Here is a 26,475-nt window from a genome sequence, read left to right as displayed (position 1 = left end):
TTGTTGCAGCGCCACACTGCAAAGCACAGTTATGCTGTTGCTAATTTGATGTTTCTTTCAGGCTCTTAGACATCAAATATTTACATTTTTACTATTATTATTTTTTATGATTATGTGACTGTTCTTCTGAAGTTAGATGCCCTGATTAGCTGCCCTCAGCACAGTTGTAGCAGGCTGGTAGATTTAAAAAACAAACCCCCAAAAAGTTGCTTAATGCTAAAACATAGATAGACAAATTGGTGAAGCAGTACACCTGACTTGATTTCATCACATTATTAGCCAACTGCCTCGCAGGGGCAAGGACAAATTAGCAATAAGCTAATTCTTCTTACCAATACACATGTTAGTTAAAGGCTTTGGTGTAACATTGTGAGCGTGCGCTGCATTTAATCAGCCTGTTTTAGATTTAGGTGTTATGAAATAAGATCTTGGGTTTTAATTGTCCTGCAAGTGGTCTGAAGGGCATGGAAATCAGTGAGTACTCAGAGGGCTCTGTCACCTTTCAATACAAGCAGCATAAAATCTATAAAGGTGAGACTGGAGTTATGAGGTTGCTGTGTGATGGCGAGGATATGCAGCCTGTCCTTGGCAGAGCCACAGCACAACAGAACTGCTGAGCCACAATATGTCCTGCTGGATTTGCCTCCCTCTCGCTCTTCCCTTTATTCTGCTCATTATCTGTCATGCAAGACTGTCAAACAAAATCAGGGACAAGCAGGGAGACTGCTCAGAGAGGCCTTCAGAAACATGGAGGTGTTGTACCAAAAGTGAAGTAGAGCTGAAGGGCTCGAAGGCAGCTGCTCACTTCACAGCCCCAACGTTTGTTGCATTTGTCACTTGTAATTTTTCTTTTGCCTCATTCCTTTGCCTTTAGATACTTTTTTTAATGGTTACTAGGGCAACCTGTTTGCACTCCAGTATTTATTGATGTAGTTATTTATTTTGAAAAAGATATTAATTAATCATACTATTTAAATACAGAACAGAGCTGTTAACACCTTTGAAGCTTAAATTCTTTACCAAAAAGATGAAACCTCCTACAGATATAAAGCAACAGAGCACCAGCATTACAGCATTACAACTTCGTTTTAGTTCTGTTTCGGCTCACACATCTGTAGATGCTAAAGGTTCCTAAATTACCTGCTTTGCTTCAAAACAATTCAAATGAGAGCGGTAAGTGTAAACCAGCGAAGAAGAGCAATTATCAGAAAGAAGGAAAATAGAGCTGAGAGGAATCCCAGACTTACTGATAAGTTTGCTCTTTTGTTACAAGTCGGGCATCATTAAATTCAACATCACATTTTTTTATTGTATATTTAATGAAATATACAATTTAATTGTATATACAGTTATGTATATGATTAAAGCTCAAAATCTAGGAAAATTAGGAAAATTAATTTCTCTCAGATTTTATAATAGAAATAATGTGGCTGACCACTGCTGGTTAAATAACATGTTATATAGAGTAGCCCAGTTGTTTGTGAAGAAGAAGGCCCCTAAATGTTTTACAACAGCTCTTACAGTAGTGACTGCCAGAATCAGAGCTAAAGTGAGTGCTATCTTTGCTACTGGAAGCAAAACACTGTAACACTGTCACTAGGTTTATTGAACCATAACCCCTAGGTGAACTAAATAAACCTACAGAAGGTTAATCACCGGGAGGGCAAGCAACTTATCACTTTTAGAGGCGCACATAACAGATATAATAGACGCTCTGTGGACCAAAGTTAGCACCGTGGAGTTCCCCTTAGTCTTTTATGGCTTCTAATGGTGACTGTCTGTTAAAAACACAGATGTTTTTCACACAGTTTGTGATCTCCTCTACTGATGACTCACTCAGGAGACTTTTATGTCCATCCAAGTGTTGTAAGTATACCCACCACTGTTAGTCACTGAACAGCGTCTCTACAGGAAATGAGCATGACTTTACTTCTATACCGTAGAGTCGTTTCAGAAATGTTCTGTTATTAATGGCACATAACTTCTCGGGCATTGTTTCTTTTTTTCATTTATCAATACCTTTTAAAGTACAGTTTGATACAGATTTTAACACAGCACCTGTGGAAGGTTTGAAGACATTTTAATGGAAGTGGCTGGAAATCTGAGATTTTAAAAAAACATTACACAAGTTACTTCACACCTTCTGGAAGTTGTAAAATATTTGTGACAGGTGCGAGCTGGTTTCAGGATGAGAAATATGAACTTGTGTTGGCTCTTGAACTGAAACCTTTTTATCTCTTCATAAACTACAAACTTTAGATCAGCTTGACTCCCGACTGATACAGTCTGTCTGTCTGACAGAGTGCTGCAATCCATTTTATCAGTTTTCCTGTGCTGTTTCTGCTCTTTCTATACAAACTCTGTTTTGGGGTTTTTAGATAGTTTGCTGTGTTTAAAAATCAATACTGCTAAACACATTTTAAATGGTCAAAACCCACAGCTGACCACTGTTTGCTGTATTTGTCAGGGACACACTTAAAGCGTTTCCAAAATCAAACAGAGTATAGATGTTTTTGTTTACCCAACGCCAGAACTGGATTGGCTGATTACTGGATTCATGTACAAAATCCGACAAGTCAGCATGACAATAGGAACAGAGGCTACAGCTCCCTTTGAAGCTGCTGAAAACTGCTCGCAAACCTTTGAACACATCATCCAAAGTGACCTAAATTCAAAAATCCCATTTTTTCTTAATTTCATGCTGATAACAATAACATCCCCTTTGAGTGCCGTTCGCATTGCCAACCCCCCCTACTGAGTCCAAATGACTGCAGGAAGCAGAATCGTACTGAAAATTAAACTGAGCCGTTCAGATGAAGCTGTCACTCTGCTCGTCTTCCTCGTAGGATCAACATAAGGTATGTAAAATCAGCTCATTTTGACAAGGAGAAATTAGTGATTTGGGGTTCAAACTTAATTAACGATATGTATTGGCCATGACTTACTGACAGAAATTCACTGTTTCAGAATTATTAATCTTCATTCATAACTAAGGCTTTTTTAAGAGTCTTATTTTATTATATGGTATTGTATTGTATTTATTGTATGACTCCTACAGCATTCCTTTTTCCAGATCTTGCTACCACGTGAAAGGCTATAGCTACATGTGGTTGTAAGAAATGCTTCAGCAGCTTCAAGCTACAGGCAAAGCACATTAAGCTACAGGCAAATGACATACAGGCAAAGCACAGGGGCCAGCGCAACACCATTTTTGGGCCATTCGCTCCAACTAGCGGTCCAGCAAGCAGTCAGCTCAGTGGATGCAGTGTCCCAGGTAAAAGGAACGCTGCATCAAGTCTTGTGCTGGTTTTGTGGGGGGTCAGTAGTCCAGTAGTTTCTAGAAGCTATTCAGATATTCTAGTAATTGCTAACTGGTATTATTATTATTATTATTATTATTATTATTATTATTATTATCATCATCATCATTAATCATCATCATCGTTGGACACACTAGTCAATACTATGATTTTTATCTTAGTGAACAAAATTATTCCGAAGTTAAAGGACCTTGACTGTGTTTATTTAAAATCAGGCTTTTACTCTATGCAGGCTGAGTTTAACCTCAGTCGATGCAAACTCAAAAGTAAAGAAAAGCTGAAGAGTAACTGAACCTCAGATGTATTTCTGATACTACTACAGTTTATTTCTGCCTGTTGGAGAAAGTCGATGCTTTGATCAGTTATTACAGTTATCTGTTAATTGTTGCCAGGCTGATGTGGATTATTCTATTTTTGTTTAGTGCAGCTATGTTTTATTAGACAAATGTTACAGTAACCCATCTGTTTCCACTTAAACGTGAGAGCAGGGTGCTGGGTGTCAGTATTAGCTGGCTCATTAATTGTTCCCTGATGTTTCAGTTTCTGGCAGAGACACATTAGATGTGCAGTTCAGTCGTTGACCCTGCAGATGTTTGCAGTGTACCTGAACACAGTTCACCTCAGAGCCAATCAATTTGCTAACATCAGATCATTAAAGTGAAAGGATATCTTGGCAGGTTAACAAGACCTTCTAACCTGTGCTCAGATCACATCACACTGACCACCTCTGGTCTGACCACAACTGGGCAACACAATGGGGAGAAAAGACGATTTAAGTGACAGCATGGGAGAATTTAGCATAAACAACATAGAACCAACATGCCTTCTATTAACACTTCAGTCTGGTGATAGTGATGAAATGCTGTGGGGGATATTTTTTGGCACGCTTTGGGCCCCGTACCACCAGCTATTGTTAGTGACCATTTCCATCCCTTCATGACCACCATGTACCAAACTTCTGATGGTTGCTTCCAGCAGGATAATATACCATGTCACAAAGATGAGCCCATCACAAAATGGTTTGTTGAACGTGACTGTGCTCGAGTGCCCTCCACAGTCACCAGATCTCAATCCAATAGAGAACCTGGAATGGGAGATTCACATCATGAATGTGCAGTCGATAAATCATGTCAGTCATGTTAATATGGTTCAGAATCTCTTAGGAATAGTTCCAGCATCTTTTTGAATCTATGCCATGATAAGTTAAGGTTCCAACCTTAATAGAACAGTGTGGCGAATAAAGTGTCCAGTGAGTGTATATTATGTACTCATGACTCAGAGTTTGGTTTCATCGCCTTTGTCAACTCAAGTATTTATAATAACTCCCTGCCAATATATATGAAACTGGGCATTCTTTTATGTATTCCCTTCAGGCGCAAATTAATATATAATGCAAAAGATCTTTGATATCGCTCAAATATCTTGTTCTATTTCATTCATTGTAGCCTCCTCTAAATGCTGAGAACTGAGCTGAAATCCATTTCCCCAGATGATTTCCTGTCTGAACTAACCAGAAATGACGGGAGCAGTTCAGAAAGTCTGCAACAAAGACATTTTTGAGCATCAGAATTATTCACACGGTTCCCTTGTTTGAGGAATGATTTGGTGACTTGTATGTCAAAAGACATTTAGATGTCAGCTGTGAACAAAGGCCAAGTTTTGTCACCGAGTTAGAAAATGTGACCACGATCTTGAGCAGTGTATTGGCTTTAATTTAGCCTATGGTTAGGGCCATCTTCATACTGCTAAAATATCCAGATAATGTGTTTTGCCTCGTGAATTTATTAATCTATAGAAATGTTTTGTTTTGTTTTTTTATATGGACTGAAATAGACGATCAAAGCCGATCATATTGCAAGCCCAACTGTAAATATTTTAAATACATTAAGTACAGCTACCTTTATTGTGTTTTAGGAAATAGTGCTGCAAAGAAAATTATTTATGATAGTTAGAAACACTCCGACTTTTACTTTAAAGGAATATGAGTGTGGGGTAGCTTTGGCAGCAGTGTTTTGTCTGCTGATTTTTTTTTAAATCCATCTGTCTGCACTAAAAAGACATTTCAGTAAGTAATTCAGGTAAGTAACTGCTTTTCAGGAAAACAGTGTTAATGATTTGTCATTTCTGTTTGTTCTTGTAGCGTCCATCAAATTAACATCTTAGCCATTGCAAACCTTTGCTGTGGTAGAGTTGAACACTGTTTTAGATCTAAATACCCCAACCTGACATTGTTGTACAAACTTGGAGTGCTGGCTGAGGTGGTTCAGCCAAAGCTGCACTCTGCTCACTACATGAGGTCAGGGCAAACCGTGCTGGTGTCTTTTACAAATCCCTGCTGAGCCCTAGAAGGGGATGCAGCACTCTAGGACTCACAGCCAAAACCAGGAAATCTCTATAATCTGGACTTTTGATCATCCGTTCACAGAAGCTGAAAGGGTGTGATAAATTCCAACAGACATAGGCTGCAAACAAAAATTAAAGTAAAAGTATTAAATGTTTACGGTAAAGATAGTCTTAGTGCAAATTTTCTATGTCATTAAAATGTCTTCACTAGAGTTGAGTTGGAGTTATTCATAAAGTAAACACAAGCATAATACATTACATAGAGTAGACTTATGACAACACCCAAACATTTCTGTTTGGACTTTGCTTCTTTTTACTGTTTAAAATTTTCTAACACTTCTTTAGATATTTCTGAAAAATATGTAAAACTTTACCCTAAAGTTCACTTTTCACTGTGTGTGTTCATATAGGTATACAGTGCATACTCTGTACAGCCCTTTGGACAGTGAAAGCTGTGTTTTATAAATAAATTTTACCTTCTTATATAGAAATATCCTACACCAAATAAAAGCTACCACAAATTTTAGAATTTGTCTTTGTGGAATAGAGCTGTTGTTGTGCGGTACATGTACAGTATAAAAACAAAAGGCATTTCTAGTTGTGTCTATGTGGCGGATATGCAGTACTCTTAAGTTTGTACATTCAGTGCATTCCTCATTAGGTGTTTCACTTTAACGTTTTCACTTTTTAAGTAAAAACTAATTTAAAAATTTATATATTTTCATTTAAGCTGACTCACATAGCATTCCAGTCAGCCAATCACCATATTTCTCTGCTTTTCAGTAGATAGCAAAAATGGTACTCAGGCACCAGAATTAAAACTGACAATCTGCTGCATGAGCCAAAAACATTTTGTAGCTTTGGGTTTAAGTAATGCAAACTCTGTATCTACTAAGCAGCAACCACCAAGTTTACAAAAACTGTATTTTTCCAAATGTTCACTTGATGTTGACTTTAAAGGGGAATCAATACCCATAAATCCACATAATAACATGCCCAACTTTGTTTTCGTAAAACAGCTAATTTTTCAACTTCCTGACAGCTGCATAAAAGGAGAAAATACCACTTTATAGAGTTTTATGTTAAAGATACATATAGTTAAGTAGCAAACATTAATAAGTCTGAATATAAGCATAAGGCATGGATGCTCTGGGTACCGCTTGAATGTTATTTTATGCTGTTCATGCTTTGATCGCACTAAAAGAAAGTCTAACTCTGTCTCTGGAGGTTCTCTGTAAGTGCATTTAGTTTTCTCACCCATCCAGGAGACGATGTCAGGATTTAAAAGAAAAACTAGCATTACCAAAATGCCTTCCACAAACCAACTGGTCATGTCTCCATAGTTGCCTAATTCAATTTTGTGTATACAGTAGAGTTTAAGTACCAGTTTATGGTCAAACCCTAAACTTTACTTTGCAATAACATCAAAAATATGACACAACATTTTTTCTACAGCAGTTTTCGTAAAATGCAATTAAATTGATCAAAGAATTTTTTTTAAAAACCCAACAACAACAAAGTAACAGTTCATATTTGCAGTTCATGTTTCTGTTGTCAGCGGTTTTGTACAAATCTGAATGGCTAAAGGGCATAATGTCATATTTTTTTCCTGACATATGGATCAGAAGAGTTCTGACCAACATATATAGGGATAATCTGTGTTTTCTTTCCTTTCCATCATCGGAATCTTGCATATCAAAGTCTAACTGCATTAGATTTCTAAAAAATGTTTAGTTGAGTCCTGGATTAAATTCTTTTAGGGAGTCTTGACAGACAGTGTTTGTAGCACATGCAAAATACAGTTGCAGGAAGGTCCCAGCATGCCATTTGGGAAAAAAGTTCAGTCACAGGTGAGTACGCTTTGATAGTGGAACAGGCCTCTTTGTGAACAAAATCCTGTTTTTTTGTTGTGACTGCAGTAGTTCTGGTTTCAATCTCTTTCCCTTAAAAAAAATCCAAGAGATAATCCATTATCCACCAGTGTCTTCCAAAGCCTTCACCCCTCATCCTGCACAGATACGTGTATCATTTCTGTTCAATCTATTTCTGGGTTTCATTCATAAGCTCCAGAGACACCATCTATTTGCTGAAAACTAATACTGTCTAGGGCTGTGATATTGTGCTTATTGCCATCTTATCTCCAGATGCCGCCACCCAAACACATTTAGTATTTGGAGGCTCCTGCAAACATGGTCTCCCGATAACAGGTCGTGTAAATATAGAGAGCGTCTGTCTGTCCCTCATCCACCCTCTCACACATTCACACATATACAGTTTGTAAAAATATCATTTTTCAAGTTCACACACTCATACACCTACACATAAAAACTCAAAAACACAACTCTATTTTTATTCCCACTTGGTCACTGACACATTTGCATTAACATTTGGAGGTCATTACTGGGGGAATAAGGTGAAGCTAGACGGCAGATTGCAGATTTGGAAAAAAAAAAACATGCAACATATCTTATGATGGCTGCTTCCATTCCATGTCACAAGGCTCAGATTATCTGAAACTGGTGTCTTGAAGATGACAATGAGGTGACTACATTCAAGTGGCCTCCACAGTCACCACCTTTCAATCAAATAGCACCTTTGGGATGTGGTAGAATTGGAAATTTGCATCATAAATGTGTAGCAATTCTCTGATGCTATTATGTCAATATGGAGCAAAATCTCTGAGGAATGTTTCCAGCACCTGTTGAATCTATGTCACAAAGAATTAAGGCAGCTCTGAGAATAAAAGTGGTTCTAACTCAATACCAGCAATCCATGTGTAATAAATTGTAAACGTATTTCTGAGAGTTAAAGTTTAGTTTTAAAAATTCGTCAGAGCAAGGAATGATTAAATGTAATAAAAAATATTCATAAGTGAAAAAGTCCAATGCTGCATGTTTGGGTGCCATTGAATGGACCATTATGGGGTCTTTTTTTTAAAAAAAGATCTTGCCTCACAAGTTTTACTAAACAACAATTCTGAATTGATTTCTATGATGTGTGTTTCAAGGCAAACTATTTTTTATGTAACTGTTAAAAAATTATTTTCATAGCACCCCATGAAGGTAAAGTGAGAACTACAGGGTGAATAAGAAACTGTGGAATCTAAGTATTGGCTGAAAGTCACAGATCATTCCCAAGAGGAGGATAGAATATTCCATTTTTTTCCTAAGCTGCTGGAAAGCAAGCAGGAGGTTCAGACATCCATATTAAATTACACTCATACTTCAATATAAGTTTTCTTTTGGTGTTAACAATAAAAAAAATTTTTATTTTTTTTTGTCTTTTGTGTCATGTTTAGTCATGTGATGTTCTGTGTAGATGTCGTCATGTTTTCTTTGTTTGCCTGTTTTTTCTTTTTTTAGCAGCAGTAATGACAAAGGAGAAACAGCTGAACCATATGAAGCCCTGCGGAGTTCATGTGGGAGAAGACGTATTCACATAAAAATGCAGAGAGAACCGTATTATGTTTGTAGAGCTGTTTTTTGTGGGGTTCCTGATTGTTTTGTAATGATGAGTCTTTTCATTATTTCTGTATGATTTCCCTTTATTTATTTCCTAATGTTTTTCTCCATATAAATCAGTGTTTTAGTAGCAGGTTAGGAAGACAAAACTCATATTTTAAGATAATAAATCATGAAAGAATATCCTCATCTATTTGCTAATGCTGTCTCGGTTTTCACATGCATCTGCATACGTTTATAATAGTAGCCAAAGCCAAACTAATCACAGAACAGGAGCAGCTTGTCAAGCACACTAGTTTCCTATCAGTCTTCCAAAAAGATGATAGAATTGCCCACAATGCACATGTGCAAACAACCAAACAAAACAAAAAAACAAACAAACAAAAACAAGCTACTAGCCTCTCAGCTTGATAAACTCCAGGTTTAGTTCATGGAACACAGACATGCCCGTAAAAGAAAGAGGATCTATATGATGGCTTGGAGTCAAGCTAGCTTCCAGAGACAATAGCTAAATCTGGCCACAAGATGGCAGAAAAGAGATCGCTTTCACCTTGGAATATTTTTACTGATGCATATTTTTAGATTTTGAAGGGGCATGTACTGCTTGCCTTGCTTGCCCTGACGGAACACCACTTTTTCAGACACATGAAACAAAAATACATTTCCTTAACATTTATGTAGTTATGTATGAGTCCTTACTAAGACAATATGACAGGCTATAATAATCTTGTTTTGTCGTCTCAACAGGTCATAGACTACTCATTTACAGTCTGCCTAACTGCACTGAACAGCTGGTTGTTGTTTTGTGACAAACAAATGTTGCCTTTGGAGAAGCTGCAAAATGCCCTCCGAAGGCCAAACTATGCAACCTCAAACCCCATAACATAATCAAAGGGTTTCTCCCATTTCGTTATTAATTTTTTAATTTTCATTTATTGGCAATTAAAAAATACTGATACAGATATATAGGCTAATAGCCAGGCTCTAATCATCATCAAACATCGATTTTACCCTCACCAACAAAAGACTTAAAGTCAGTCTTTAATCAGTCTACTGATCAGATCAAAAACAAAATCATATCAGCACTTGTTCCTGTGCTTATGTGTGAATATAATCATGTTACTCTGAGCAGGGCAGCAAAAAACTTTAATATTAAAGTTAAATATGCTTTACATTCACACTTAACATGCCAATGTTGCTTTTCTGGTGAAAAAAAAAAGCCACACACACACACACACACACACACACACACACACACACACACACATACAAACACATCCTACATTTGTGACTCTCTTAAAAATGAAAATTATCCTCAAGTGTTGATGTTGCAGAGAAAGTAAAAATACAACAGCCAACTCTGTGTTCACAGACTCTTTCTCTCTCCAGTGTACACACAAACTCATACACTTAAAAGTACACACACACAGTCTTGCTCCCACTTTTTCCTCACTTTCACAGGTCTTAATAAGTGTTGAAAGAGAATCAATTTTGATGACTGCCAGTGCTCTTAACAGTTACTGCATATATACACAAAACACTCATGTAGTCATGCACAGCACACACTTATAACAAATGCATACACATCCCTGCCAAAACATGAGTGTGAGTTGAGTCAGATGTAATATGAACATGTGATCCCACAGCAAGGGAATGGTCTGTTCCATATGTGCTTTAGATCTCACGTTCTCGCTCTTCTTCAGTGTCTTTACTGAGTTCTCGCACTCCTCTTCCTTTTGCCATCTGGACAGCGATATCCATCCCCCTTTTTGTCTCACTCTGTGCCACTTATTCAGTTCATATCTTTGACACATTCCTTTTTTCACTCTATTCTAATTTACTTTATTTGAAATGTAACACTGCAGAATTATCAGCTATCCAGGGATACAGAGTTGCATTTTCTTTATATGCACTATCATTTTAATTTTGTATTTAAGCCTTCCTTATAGTGGCCTCATGACTGATATGTTATATGCTCATGAAAGCAGTGTGCAAAAATCTGTGTTTGAGAGTGTCCTCTCTAGACTTGTGATGCCATCTCTTATTTCAGCAAGTTCTCTTAAGTGACATCCATCTGTCCTCCAGTGGCAATAGTGATTATTACTGTGAAAAAGTAAGCAAATTTTGGTGATCGCAGGATGTATCCTGTTACTCAGGGGTGAACGCAGCTTGGCTGTTTTCCTTGCTTCATAAACGGCATGCATGCTGAGACTGTCAACCATTAAAATCCTTCCGGTTGAGTCATTTGTGAAAGCTGGTCATACTACCTGTAGCTACGTTTTATAGTTAGCTGACATCTATTGGTGTTGTGAATAACTATTGCTGATATGATCATTTTTAGGTGTACTTGGAATCAACACACTGGTAACTTATGAGACTACACAACATCAGCCCAATCTGGACTGGGATCTGGACAGGACAGCAGTGAATTTAAGACAGGGAATTTAAAACCTCCTAACCAGTGGCATCACATATGTCATAAAAGTCAGCAAATAACATTGATTGGGGAGAAACAAAAAGGCAACATTTTATGACTCTACAATGGACAAAAACATTGTGCAGCTTGAGTCCAGCACTGGAGAGTGGAGCACAAGTCTTTCTTTGTCTTTATGAAGTGATTTTTGTTCTTTAACCTCACTTAAACTGCCATTGAAATGTGCACCTAATCTCAATGTACCAGTTATTCATAGTCAGGTCCAGACATCTGAAATCAATAAAGAAATTAGTTTAGCCTCCCACTTATTCTGATGTGAATCTGTCATTTTAAAGCAAGTGAAGTGAAGCCTAGTAATTGAAGTAGTAATTTACAGGTTTTAGTCCTAATAAAGGTGTGTTTATATTGCTGAGTCACTTTGTGATCACTGATTGGAGGACATTACACTAAATTTTCAATTTATTACAGTCTTCCTTTAGCCTTTTCTCGCTCTCTCTCTCGCTCTCTCTCTCTCTATAGATAGATAGATGTGTGTGTACATAGTGTGTGTGTGTGTGTGTGTGTGTGTGTGTGTGTGTGTGCGTGCGTGCGTGCGTGCGTGCGTGCGTGCGTGCGTGTGTGTGTGTGTGTGTGTGTCTTCTTTCCACTTCTTTCCACTCAGTATCTTTCTCTCCTTATCTGGACCCACATAGCACTGAGAGTCACTTATAGGCTGGTGGTTAAAGAAAAGGGAGAGGTAAGAGAGAGGATAGAGGGGAAGGGTTTTAATCAGAAGAGGAAAAGGGCAGCATGTGTGCACAACAACAAAAATGCACTGAAAGAAAAAAACACTATTGTTCCTGTTTTATGATGGAGTATGATAAGTGAAAGCATAATGCATTTTGTGAAAAGACCAAGACTTGAAAAGCTTAATTTCTGTCTCAAAACTAGCAAAATAAGAAAACAAAACAAAAAAACCACCAAAAACCCAAAGACCAACACCATTACATAGGCTCATGTAGTTTATTTTGAGTCTGTCCTACTTACACAGTCCTGCTGCCTTAAATAGACTAAAAGATATCTGAAAATAGCTTTGAAAAGGTACTGTTTTCTCCTGTTTGCCTAACTTTTGCTAAATCTTACAGTGGCCAGACATGGCAGGAAAGGGAATTAAGATATACCGCTTCCTTTGCCCTTCTGCTTTACAAAAAAATAAATAAATAAGAGAACTGAGGAATATACCAGTTTGAAAAGTGAGGGGAAGTGAGAAATAATCTGCAATCATGTGAAATTACAGAGACGGAATGAACAAAAGAGACATATGCAACAGAGGGGCAGAAACAGTAAGAGATGAAGGAAGGATGATGAGCGAGGACAGCATCCTTTTTTCTATTTAAAAGATGCAAGTGTCCGAACGATGGAGAGCACAACAAATGTAAAGAAAGAGGGAGAGGAAGAGAAAAGGGGGGAAAGTGATCAAAGCATGCAAGTGTGCAGAGGAGATGGAGCGAGAGAGAAAGAGATCGAGAGAGAGAGTTATGGGAGCAGGCAGTGAGGCAAAGCAGTGCAGGAGAGGGAGGGCAGTGTGAGAGAGTGTGTGTGAGTGAGAGGGCGGGGGTGAGCAAACACGCTCTGCACGTGATTCAATCTGTTCACATGGCCTTGTATTACGCCGTTATAAATACTTAATGTGAGGCGCAGCATGCAAAAAGGAAAAGGAAAAAAAAGGCCTTTTATATAGAGTGATTTTGAAAATGTGGGCAGGAGGCCTGAAATCCAAAATCAGCAGAAAATGCATAAAAGCGGCAGAGGATGCACGACATCACAGCAAACTCCCTAAAGTAGTGTAATGCACCAGTAACACATCAGAGCATGTTCAGCTCTGTTGTCATTTGTCGGAAACGAGCTGAAGCTGTCATCTGCTCTCTGAGTCCCTGCGTTATATAATGATGGATAGGCCTGCACTTCTCTGCTTTCCTCTCCTATAGAGGCATGAATCAAACCCAGGATGTGTCCTAAATAGAACCTGCACACACAGACCCCAGTGTGTGTATGCATGTGTGTGTGTGTGTGTGTGTGTGTGTGTGTGTGTGTGTGTGTGTGTGTGTGTGTGTGTGTGTGTGTGTGTGTGTGTGTGTGTGTGTGTGTGTGTGTGAGTAGACCAGCTGCAGCTCTATAGTCTGGGACTATATCCACAGAGTGTCAGCCTGATTAGGTCTCTGTGCACTTGCTTGTCTGCAGAAGGGTTTTTATGGATGAGGTGATACAGTAAGTTGGGATTCCTGGATGGTGGCAAAAACAAAGGAATGTAAAAAATCTGTTTTTGCTCAGCCAGTCGCATCTTGTTATGTGAGAACAATGTGGCACAGAATAAGATATTACTGGTCCATCATTTTTCATCTAGTAAGTAAAGCACAGACAGATTAGGTAACATCTGGGGTGTATTTGAGCACTGCTATCGCATGCTATAGATGTTTTATAGCGTCATTATTATGTAGCAGATCTACAGTATGTTGAACTAGGACACAAGTTTATGTGTTTTCATCCAAGATGCTAGATTTAACTTTGCTGAGGCTCTCTGTCGAATGTAATCTAAATATATCCGCTGCACTCAGATATATATTTCATTCAGGCATGCACTGTGATGCAGTGATTAATGCTATCACCTCACAGCAAGAAGGTTCTGGCTTTTGAACCTGCTGGTCATCTGGGGCCTTTTGCTTCCTCCCACTGTCCACAGACATGGCATTTTTAAAACTTATCACACACACAATATCCTTACATTAACCAGCTGAAGCCCTGAGTAGAAAATCTAATGAAGTTAATACTGCACATCTGCCCAGGACATGATCTGGACATGCTTATGACTTGATTTGGTTGGGTAAGGTAAGAAGCACCGTCTCTGTGAGAAACGGTGGGGCTGCTCATAGTACCAGTAGGCTATACTACGCATCATCAAACACACGCCTACATAGAAAGGCAAGCCCCTTAACGTACACGCTCACATGCACGAGCCGCACACACATTCAGCATACTCCCTTCGCCCATGCGGAAACAAGCGAGGCGATGAAGACGCTTCGAGCATCCAGCTGCATCCCGTCTCCAACGTAAAACACCAAAACGGGACACTGGCACGCCTCGTAAATGAAACCACGCAGCCTCCGAATTACACGATAATTATGAGGGAAGAGAGAATAAACATGCCTCGTGCAATACACTACGCCAAAGCACAACCCGAGCCAAGAACGAGGAAATACTATTAGGGCAGCACATGACACCGCGGAATAAAATTATCTCATTCTTGGTGACAAGCGGTCACACAGACCAGAGGGGCACGGCCGTCGTAAGGTGGTATAACACGCAATGTCAAACCTATTTGTGGAAATCAATCCACGTTACAAAAAAGAGCCATTCAGTGCAGCTCGTATTGTTCAGCACCGCGGACAGCTCACTGATTCTTTTATTTATTTTATTCTTTTATTTCACCCCTTACACTCTGAGCATTTCCTTTTTAAAATCCCAAATCCACAAGAGAGGGGAAACACTTTTTAACACCCACGTAATCCCATCCCTGTAAAAAAACAAACAATCTCAATCAAGACGGCATCTGCTCTGCTGCTCTCCATCAGCTGTTTCCGTGTTACGGCGCACATTCGGAGATGCTCTGCTACCCAGAGCACTTCACCCAGTGCTGCTGCTGCTGCTGCTCCTACCTTGTCATTCCCATCCCGGGGCCTCCCATTCCCATTCCTCCACCGGCAGCTGCTCCGTTGACCGGCTTCATGTGCTGTCCTGGTCCCTGCGAGGGTCCTCCGGGCATCATCGACCCCATCATCCCAGCGGATCCCGGCTCCCCGGACTGCCCGCCACCCTCCATGCTCGCTTCGTTCCCCATCTCGGTCTCGACTCAGGAGACGGGAGGGGTGTGGAGAAAGGTATTAGGTCAAATCGGCGGTGTCGCTTTTTTGTATCGCTACGTTTTGTGTTTTACTTATGCAGTCAAAAAAAAAAAAAAAAAAAGAACTAAGAGGGAGGGAAAAGAAGTGAGAGAAAACTGAGCGGAGCGAACTCAGCGCTGTTCCTCCGTCACCGCCATCATCGTCCTCATCCTCGTCAGCTTCAGCACCAGCAGGCTGCCTCCTCCTGACGTGATGACGGGAGCGTGCTGCACGGCCACGGCGGCTGTGAGAGAGAGAAAATGAAAGCGCGAGCGGCGAGAGAAAGCGAGATTAGATTAGATTAGATTAGATTTGATTAGATCAAAGTTAAATGAGTCCCGTGGGGAGGAAACAGGGACGCACGGGCGAGATCAGGAAACAAGGAGCACCGGGAAGAGGAATTAAAAGGGGAGTACCTTCTCACCTCCTGTTGGTGAGCATAAGAAAAACAAGCAGAGATATGAAGAGATTTCAATTACATTTTCCAAGCTCATCTAGGTCTAAAAAAAACACCGCTTGAATGAGCTTTATTAATTGTAATGCAGAATTTTTCACATTAATTAAAAAAAAGATGGTAACATCGTGTAGCTTAAAGTTAATCTCCCCTAACCTGAGGAATTAATCAGCCTGTAGACACAGAAAAATACCCTAATGCATCACATTTATTAACAAATGTGAATATTTACACTGCAGTGTCGTGCAAGCATGCTTTAATTTTCTGCAAATAACAGCGATTTAAATGCGGAAATTAGGATAATTCTGCCATGTATAGATACGCTATGTAAGAGGAGCCTGGTTACCTCCGTATGTGACCAAAAACTACGTAAAAAGCCTGGTTTATTACGTAGAATTTATTATGTGACGTGAGGTGCGAAGACACAAACGCGAGGTCGCACTTTCTCGCTGTGGACGCTGATGCTGATGCTGAGGAGAGGGGGAGTGGAGCGGAGAGTGCAGTAAGACATTGGAGCGCGCGCTCACGTGACCATTTTTCCCACTCTGAGAAGGGCACGAGGAGGTACGCGAACGCGCAGAGGCACCAGGAGCCACTGCACTGGAGTATCACGTGTCCGAAAAGAAAAAAAAATACTCCAGAGTGTTGCACACCTGCCGGGCACGCGCTGTTTATTGACACCCAAACAATTCTGGATATGAGGTTAATGCGCTGGAAAATTTGCCCGTTATGATGTTGGCTTGTTGGAGTTTGGCTACATTCGGACAGGCTAGTAGAAGCTCTTGTTAGCTGTAACAGGTAACAGTAGCCTAAACCAGAGATTTACAGTACTGTACAAATGTCTTGAGCCACAACCTCACCTCTTTATATTTGCTAGGAAAATGTGCAAACGTACATTAAAATACAGTATATGAGGCAACAACAGAGTTTGTTCAGTTGTATTGAGTTTAAAGAGGACAGACTTTATATGTTTAGCGTTTCATGTCCTCTTTAAAAGTCAATATTTGTCATGACCTCTATTCCTCAACACAGCTTGAACTCTCTTTGACAGCTTTCGTGTAATTTCTTTAAGTATCTTCAGGAATAGTTCTCCAGGCTTCTTGAAGGACATTCAAAGCTCTCCTTTGGATGTTGGCTGCCTTTTGTTCTGTTCTCTATCAAGATGATCCCACACTGCTTCGATAATGTTCAGGTCCAGGCTCTGGGGAGGCCGATCCATGACTGAGAGTGTCCTCTTGTGGTTTTTTCAGGTTTTCTTTTACTACATTGGCGGTATGTTTGGGATCATTGTCACGCTGAATAATGAAACTGCAGCCAATCAGACACTTTCCAGAAGGCATTTCATGGTGGATCAAACTCTGATGGTACTTTTCTGTGTTTTTAATACAAGCAATTTTGAGAAGATCTCCAACTCCACTGACTCAAATGCATCATAAAACCATGACAGCCATGACAGAGGGCTTTAGATGCTCCCTGTTCACTGACACTCTCTCCTTACGTCCTCGCTATGTACTGATGATAATTTCCAACCAGAAATTTCATATTTGGATTCCCCACTCCATCAGCCCTGTTGCTGCTGATTTTCAGTCTTGAGTAATTTGGCTACATTGGCTTGCCTCTTTTCCCTGTTTCCCTTCACTAACATATATACATACATAAAAATACTATTTTATACATTTTAAAATTAATATTTCATAAAATATCAATTTTATCAAGCATAAAATATCAAACATAAAACTGATCTGTTATGTGTAGACACAAAACTGGTTCATCACTTCAGGTAGGTGCTGAATGATTCATAGGTCAGTGTTTAGGGAGTTAACAAACAAAAAACAAAAACCTCTGAACATGATCAGGTACAAGGACTGGACTAAAATTAGTTAAAAAGCAACCCATGTTCAAAAAAACTGCAGTTTCTTAGGATAAAAATAACTAGGAATTAGGGGTGACTCAAGACTTTTGCACAATGTTGCACATGATTTATTCCTGCTTGCGGTGTTTAATCCAGGTGAATATATATTAGCCCCTCTTTTTTAAAAATAAATAAATAATCAAACCTTTTGAAGAAGAAAGAATCCTGAGTTTGTCTATGATTGTTGCCTCTCCCGGATGTATTTTTATGTTGGCAAGCTCATCAGAATGCACCAAGCTGTTGCTCTAATGATCATGCTATCACTTTGATAGATTTCTTTTGTTTTTTCTGCATTGTGGGTCAAAGGTTTTCTAAATGGAAATTAACTGCAGACCTCTACACACTCTACTGATGAAGGAATAGCAAACACACAGCCCACAATATTCTACAAAACAGCTTTTGGGTTAATTGTCCATGTACATTTGAGTCCCTGAAAAAATAAATGGCAGTAATTCCTTAATGTTCAAAGCAATATCTTTGTTCAGCCTCTCTAATTAAAGCTGAGTGTCTGGACTTGATTGTTTCTTTACAGGTGATTTTTTTTTTTATCTCAAATTTTCCAAATTCAAATGTCACTAAGTGATGTCCCTCACTTAGTGTCAAAAAAACAAGGACATAGCATAACAAACAAAAACATATTTAAGAGAGTGAGGGCAAAAAAAGAGGTACTAAATCCATAAAACAATAACAACAAAGCCTTTAAGATAAGAGCGTCTCACACCCAAAGCTACTGGGAACAGGACCACTCTCTGTTCTAGTGCCAAGTATCTCCCTCTGAGGCCAGACTTTATAGAGATGAATAAACCCTGCCAGCAAACTTCAGCGCTACGCACTGTGCAGTATATCTCCCAGCACAAAGGAAAGAGAAAAACTAGTGCTGGTCCTGCAAAAGATAAAGAAAAAACAATTATCCTCTGAGCTTATTTCAGCATTCGCATTTCACCATTAATGCTATTGCCTATTGATATTTTTCTCTGCTTCACACTTTGTTTAGTCAAACGGATTCACGTGGCAAAGAAAGCCTTGTTGCATTTCAGTCATGTGATGTTATTTTAATAGAAAGATTTATAATGGTTCACAGAGCTCCATCGGGAGAAGTAAGACATCTTTGTGTTAAGGCTTTAAAAAACAGGAAAGTGCAAGCTGATAGGTAAAGGCTCTTAAGCTCAGGCAATCCCAGAAGACCGTTTTCTCAAAACTTTACTCTTGAATGAACAATCAGTAACACATTGGTTATTGTTTTGTCACTTAAAGCAGTCTTCCGCTTGAATACAGAGACACTGACATGTGAACTTTAACCCTCCTAGCCTTGAATGTCATGGTCTGCAAGTACAACCTTGCATTTTCATTTGCTCTCACAAAATAAGAAACCAGTGGCACCTCCTGGACTAACTGGCAGAAACCTTTAAACTTACTGTGATCTAAGAGTTTCTTTTTACCTGAATATTAGACCGAAGATTAAAGCATGTCACTGAAATCAGCAGAACAACAAAGAAACAAGGACATCCAAGACTTGCTGTGCAAAGTGTTAATGGTCCTGCATGGCTGCAGGTACCCAACACATGAACAAACCTTTAATATTACTTTTTATTTCATGTATTTGTTGCAGTTACAAGATTGTGCCTGTAAAGTTTGATACGCTAGTGCAATGATTTAAAAGAAAGTAGAACGAGCTCTGTGATTGACTGTAAACTTGATCTGTCTTTGACTTGTTGACTAGTTTCAGTTTAAATTTAGGGTTTTTTTCTGTCATGCAGTTTTACTGTGTTTGTGGATGAGGAGTTGCTCTAACTCAGAGTCAGTATTTTATTAAGTTTGAATATTTGTACCTAATTAAGCTACTGCTTTTTTTAGGACACTGTGGTGCTAACATTACCCTGCTATGTGCTACCCTAAAAATTGCTAATGCTCACTTCAGTGCGGTAGAGGAATTTGTTTAAATGCGTGAACAAAAACACCCTGTGCTACTACAGCAGGAAGCGTCTTTGGCTCAAAATGGTGTTGTGGAAGTTTTCCACTTAAATAAAGCCTGCAGATGAGTGGTGAGCGGTAGCCAACATTCTTTAATCAAAACACACAGAACAGAAAACCAAGCTTGGTGGAGAGCCTGCATGACCACGGGGCAGGGTCAGCAGAGTCTCACTGAGAGTAGTGTGTCTCTCAGTTAAATACTTTCTCCATGAACAAAAGGCAGTACACAGATGTTTCACACCTTAAGATTCACCACTCCCTGGAAGAGACAAAAGACTCTTCCTGTGGAGTTGTCTGCTTCCCCCAACTTCCTAACTAGACCCCCACCATTTGTCTTACAGTATGGGTGTCAGACATGTTAAAATCCAGTGGCACCAAGGCATTACAATAAAATAATGTGATTAATACATAAGTGAAAGAAATTCCTTTACAATGGCAAAATAAGTTTGACCCACTGGCTGAAACACCAAGCTTTAAATCAGCTCCTGAGAAAACCAGGAGACGTGTCACACATCACTGGGCCTGTTTTTATTTAATCTATGGGAACAAGCAAGGTAAGTGCAGAAAAACATCCATACTCTGGTGTTACGTTCTTTGTCTAGGCGTGTATGAACGCAACAAGAAATTGGCCCACACACAGACCACCCAAGTAAATACACAAACAACAATATCTTCTAAAATGCTAAGCAGCCATTTATTTACTTCAGCTGTGAGCAGTGCCAAAAATAACAAACAAAACTCCCTACTGGTCCCTGTGCTTTCCTACACAAAATAAAAACCAACCAAAAGACAATCCACTTACCTAACTTTCTAACCGAAAAACAGGAGAAAACTTAAACAAAAATGGCTTCTCACGCCTACTAGGCTGCTGCAGTGAAGAATATGTACAAGGTGAACAAAATACACGATTGCTACTTGACAAGACTATTTACAACTATTTACAAAACTAAGATACTAACACCAGACACCCGAGTGGAACATAGTGGATACACAGACGGACCAGCCTAAGAAAAAAAACAAAGACAGAGGACGCGACTTAAATACACACAGGGAGATTGCACACAGGTGGGGAACACAGCTGGGAATAATCAACAAGACGAGACAGAGGTAAAACTGAACACACTCACGTGAGACGCAGACCTTCACAATAAAACAGGAAACGAGAACAAATCCTTAAACATAACATAAAACAAAACACTGACAACATTAAATCGTAACATTTCCCCCACCCAAAAATCAAACATTTAACCCCAAATGAAAATGTTTGATTCATGACCTAGAGAGCCATGAATGCTGTAGTCCTGGAGGACCAGCGCACAAGGCACTGGCCGCTATTCTGCAGGCAGACGGAATGCTGACGGTCCTCCGGACCCTCCAGCGAAGACGGACGAAGGCTGGACAGGCCCCTTGGACCCTCCAGCGGAGACGGACAAAGGCTGGACAGGCCCTCGGACCTCCAGCGAAGAGTAATGTTGGCTGGACAGGCCCTTGACCCTCCAGCGGAACGCGAATGTTGGCTGGACAGGCCCCTTGGACCCTCCAGCGGAGACGAATGAAGGCTGGACAGGCCCTCGGACCCTCCAGCTGAAACAGAATGCTGAAGCGGTCCTCTGGACCCTCCAGCGAAGATTTAATGATGGCTGGACAGGCCCCTTGGACCCTCCAGCGGAGACGGAAGGCTGAAGCGGTCTCGGACCCTCCAGCGAAGACAGACGAAGGCTGGACAGGCCCCTCGGACCCTCCAGCGAAGACGAATGTTGGCTGGACAAGCCCCTTGGACCCCTCCAGCGGAGATTTAATGAAGGCTGAAGCGGTCCTTCGGACCTCCAGCGAAGACAGACGAAGGCTGAACAGGCCCCTCGGACCCTCCAGCGAAGACGAATGTTGGCTGGACAGGCCCCTTGGACTCCTCCAGCGGAACGGAAGGCTGAAGCGGTCCTCGGACCCTCCAGCGAAGACGGACGGAAGGCTGAAGCGGTCCCTCGGACCCTCCAGCAAAGACGAATGTTGGCTGGACAGGCCCTGGACCCCTCCAGCGGAGATGAAGGCTGGACAGGCCCCTCGGACCCTCCAGCGAAAGATTAACAAATGCTGAAGCGGTCCCTCGGACCCTCCAGCGGAGATTGAATGCTGAAGCGGTCCCTTGGACCCTCCAGCGACGACGGAATGCTTGAAGCGGTCCCTTGGACCCTCCAGCGAAGACAAATGAATGCTGAAGCGGTCCTTGGACCCTCCAGCGACGACGAATGAATGCTGAAGCGGTCCCTTGGACCCTCCAGCGACGACAGAGTGCTGAAGCGGTCCCTTGGATCCTCCAGCGACGACAGACGAATGCTGAAGCGGTCCCTTGACCCTCCAGCGACGAATGAATACTGAAGCGGTCCCTTGGAACCTCCAGCGACGATTTAATGAATGCTGAAGCGGTCCCTTGGACCCTCCAGCGGAGACAAGTGAATGCTGAAGCGGCCCCTGGACCCTCCAGCGACGACAGAGTGCTGAAGCGGTCCCTTGGACCCTCCAGCGAAGACAGACGGATCCCGGACGAGCCCCCAATTCTGTTACGTTCTTTGTCTAGGCGTGTATGAACGCAACAAGAAATTGGCCCACACACAGACCACCCAAGTAAATACACAAACAACAATATCTTCTAAAATGCTAAGCAGCCATTTATTTACTTCAGCTGTGAGCAGTGCCAAAAATAACAAACAAAACTCCCTACTGGTCCCTGTGCTTTCCTACACAAAATAAAACCAACCAAAAGACAATCCACTTACCTAACTTTCTAACCGAAAAACAGGAGAAAACTTAAACAAAAATGGCTTCTCACGCCTACTAGGCTGCTGCAGTGAAGAATATGTACAAGGTGAACAAAATACACGATTGCTACTTGACAAGACTATTTACAACTATTTACAAAACCAAGATACTAACACCAGACACCCGAGTGGAACATAGTGGATACACAGACGGACCAGCCTAAGAAAAAAACAAAGACAGAGGACGCGACTTAAATACACACAGGAGATTGCACTGGTGGGGAACACAGCTTTAATCAACAAGACGAGACAGAGGTAAAACTGAACACACTCATGTGAGACGCAGACCTTCACAATAAAACAGGAAACGAGAACAAATCCTTAAACATAACATAAAACAAAACACTGACAACATTAAATCGTAACATCGTAAAGATTCTGAACAAATGAGAAACGATAAAAGCAATAATAACTTAAACACAATATAGATTTGATGTCTTTTCATCAATTAAGAGTCAAGACTATTGAACCATTAGGAACTGATTTATATACTTTGTTCATGGCTTTGAGCAGATAGGAAGTCAAAAAGCCCCACGGTTATTTGACTTACCTTAAGTTATTTGAACATTTTAAGCAGATGGGCTACAGCAGCAGGAGACCACACTGGGCGACATTCCTGTCAGCTAAGGACGGGAAACTGAGGCTACAATTCACTGCAGGTCCCACAAAATAGGACAATAGAAGATTGGAAAGTGTTAATTTGTGCTGCAACATGCAGATGGTCGGGTCAGAATATGTAGTAAACGAAATCAAAGCATGGATCCATCCATCCTTATATCAGCAGTAGTATTGTTGCTGACCGTTTTCATCTCTTTATCACCACAGTGAACCCATCTTCTGACGGCTGCTTCTCCCAGGATAAAACACTGTGTCACAAAGCTCAAATCATCTCAAACGTCTTTATTGAACATGACAGAGAGTTTAGTGAACTCAAGTGGCCTCCACAGTCACCAGATCTCACTCCAGTAGAGCACCTTTGGGATGTGATAAAGTGAGAAAGTCACATCATGGACGTGTCAGCCAACAAGTCTGCAGCAACTGTGTGATTCTGTCATTTTAATATTGACAAAAATCTTTGAGGAATGTTTCCAGCATGTTGTTGGACTTGTAGCGCCAGGAAGAATTAAGGGCGGTTCTGAAGTTTAAAGGAGGTAAGCTAGCACTGAAAAGGTGTAACTAACAAAAGACATTAATTGACAGAGTTAAAAAGAGCTTTCCTGTGATGTGTCAGAATGTGTGTTGGAGAAAGAGGTCTATAACCTGCAATGTCTATAATGAAGGAAATGAAGACCATAATGCTCTAATTACATGTCTGTTAGTGAAACACTGTATTTGGTGTGCTGGCTGTCTGCGAGTGGCCACTGACTAATAACCTCCAACAGTGTTTTGGTCCACAGGCTTTAAAACAGGCAAACGTCTGCTGAAACGAGGCTGACCACAGGCAACATAAAAACAGGTTTTGGGAGGATTTAAACATTTGTCATTTCTACAGCTCTACAATACTGCAATGGCAGAAGTCCAAGCAGTCTCTTTTTAATCTGCTATCATGAACCTTCTGATGAATTGTTGAATCCAAACTGCACTTTCTCAGCCAGCGTTTCCAGCTCCAGCAGAGGACCGTGGCTTCTGAGGCAATCTGCAGCGCTGAAATCGATCCCTTTGACAGACTGACGCATTGACGCTACTGTTGAATAAATACTCAAGGAGATTAAAATGAGCAGTGTGCCAGCACTTCACTTCACTCTGCGCAACAGACCAAGAAAGGGAACCCCTATTGGTCAAATGTGAATGGTTGATTGAATGACTAATGGGAAGAGAAGACCCCAATCAGCACTTTCAGAGCCCAAGTCCAGAGGACACAACCCAGCAGGCTTCTCGTATCATTTATTTCTTTCCCTTCCTCTGACTGTACCTTTACCCTAAAAACAAAAAGCACCATTTATTCCTCTGCTGTACTTATTAAAGGACTATACCACCTTTTCTGGCCAAAGCGTTTTCTGAGGAAATGACTCATAAGAATGGAAGCAAATAGGAAAAAACACTTTTGAGGAAAAACCATGATGTGCAGATATTTTTGTCATATAATGTATCATGTCTCCCTTGTCTGTGAAGTCTAGGGGGCACAAGTGGTGTAACTTTCGAGGGCAACAGCGCAAGCTGCAAGTACGCTGAGTCTAAAAACAACAGCCATGCATCAGATTTATTTTACATTTTTTATTTTATCTTCTTTTTTTTTGGACCCTTTAAACCTCAGAGATGCTTGGGCCTCAATAGATTGAGTTGCTGCCATCTGATTGGCTGATTAGCTATTTGCAATAACGAGCAGTTGAACAGGTGTACCTAAAAAAGTGGCCAGTGAGCGCACATTGCATTTCTTTCAAAAATAACATCAGTCCTAAGTTACAAACCTTTGCTTGGCAGTGCGAAACTTTCCATACATTCTGTAGAAGTGGAGTATATAAGAAGAAATTTATTCTACTCCTAGAAAGCCATAACAAATAAAGTCATGATTAAATATCTCATTCATAAATTGGAGACACCCTTTATGGGATTACATCCCCTAGAACCAGCTTAAGGCACATTTCTTTCCGTTTGTTATTCGGAGAATTGATAAAATGAGATTTTCACTAGCATTCGGTGGTAGTTTACCTTTCACGTAACACATCCCGTGTTTCAAAATGAAACTATAAAAGGGAAATGCCGGGCTTTGGTTTGTTTGTACCTCAGAATGCCTTGCAGCAATACGCAATGAGTTCAAGGAAACAACAGAAAACGCTTCTGGTTGTTTTTCTTTGCTCTTTCCCCCATGAAAAGACAATTTGATTAAAGCTTTTTTTTACGACTATTATTTCACAACCATTTAAACTCTTCAAAGTCACATGTGATTTTTCATGAGATGGTAATTTACTACTATAAAAAATTATAACACACGACAGGAACAATATGGAGACGTTGTTCTTGCGTCTCTTTTCCCTTTCATTAGTAATTCTCTTTCTTCTCCCTTTTTTTGCCCTGTGGAAGTCATGATAGAAGGAATGAAGCAGTCCTTTCAACTTATCTGAGTGCAAAGTTGAACATGAAATTAATTATTAACTTAGAGCTAAAGAATTTAGCTTATACTTCTGATCCCTTTAGAATTTATAGCCTTACCAATCATCAACTCTTGCCTTCATATTTCTCAGCCATCTCACAAAAGGGCTGAACTACCTTTTTCATCCTCTGAACAGAGTTAATTACCGTAATGTGCGTGACGGGAAAGATTCAGTCCTCGTCAGCAATCTGTTTGGGCGGTGTCCCAGCACATCCTGCAGGAGAGCAGAAAGAGCTAACTCTGTGCTGATAGCAGAGACACAAAGGTTAGAACAAGTGTCAAGTAACCAAAGGTAACGCGGAGCACAAGCACAAAGACTTGAATAGCTGACAAATCTTAATTACGTCCATTTACTAGCCCATGCCAACAAACGCGCTAACATTTCAGCCTTTAGAGCATGAAAGAAAATGCAGTAATCTGTCAGATGATGGGTTTAAAAGACAGATGATAATAGACTTTGTAATCTCAGATCACATGTTACAATTACAAATCATAAAAGAGAGTAGTGTAGTGTGATTACAATTGAGGCATTTTTATCTATCATTTTGTTTCATGCTCTGATTTCGATCACAAGGCCGAAACGTTACCGTGTTTGGTGGCATCGACTATTCAAGTTTTGTGATTGTACTGTCTTTGGGTACTTTGTGTTGGAGTTATATGACTGTGGTTTAGCGCCATGTATTTGGAAGGCACATCCTCTTCAGAGGCTGATTTAGAAATTGTGCTTTTATTTTAACCAGAAAATTAATTATTGAT

The 26,475-nt window shown here is 40.4% G+C and overlaps 1 protein-coding gene across 1 annotated transcript in view; it reads right to left on the bottom strand.

Moving 5' to 3' along the window:
- Positions 1-15,432, bottom strand: part of bsna (bassoon presynaptic cytomatrix protein a) — a 153,697-nt gene extending 138,265 nt beyond the window's left edge. The window contains exon 1 of the mRNA XM_039604687.1: positions 15,251-15,432. Within this exon, the coding sequence (XP_039460621.1) occupies positions 15,251-15,432 (182 nt within the window). The remainder of the gene's footprint in view (positions 1-15,250) is intronic.
- Positions 15,433-26,475: the final 11,043 nt, after the last annotated feature.

This window comes from Oreochromis aureus, linkage group 20 (genome assembly GCF_013358895.1).
Source record: "Oreochromis aureus strain Israel breed Guangdong linkage group 20, ZZ_aureus, whole genome shotgun sequence".
NCBI classification, from domain to species: domain Eukaryota; kingdom Metazoa; phylum Chordata; class Actinopteri; order Cichliformes; family Cichlidae; genus Oreochromis; species Oreochromis aureus.
The sequence above is the reverse complement of the archived record's forward strand: the minus strand, read 5'-3'. Positions and strand labels throughout refer to the sequence as shown.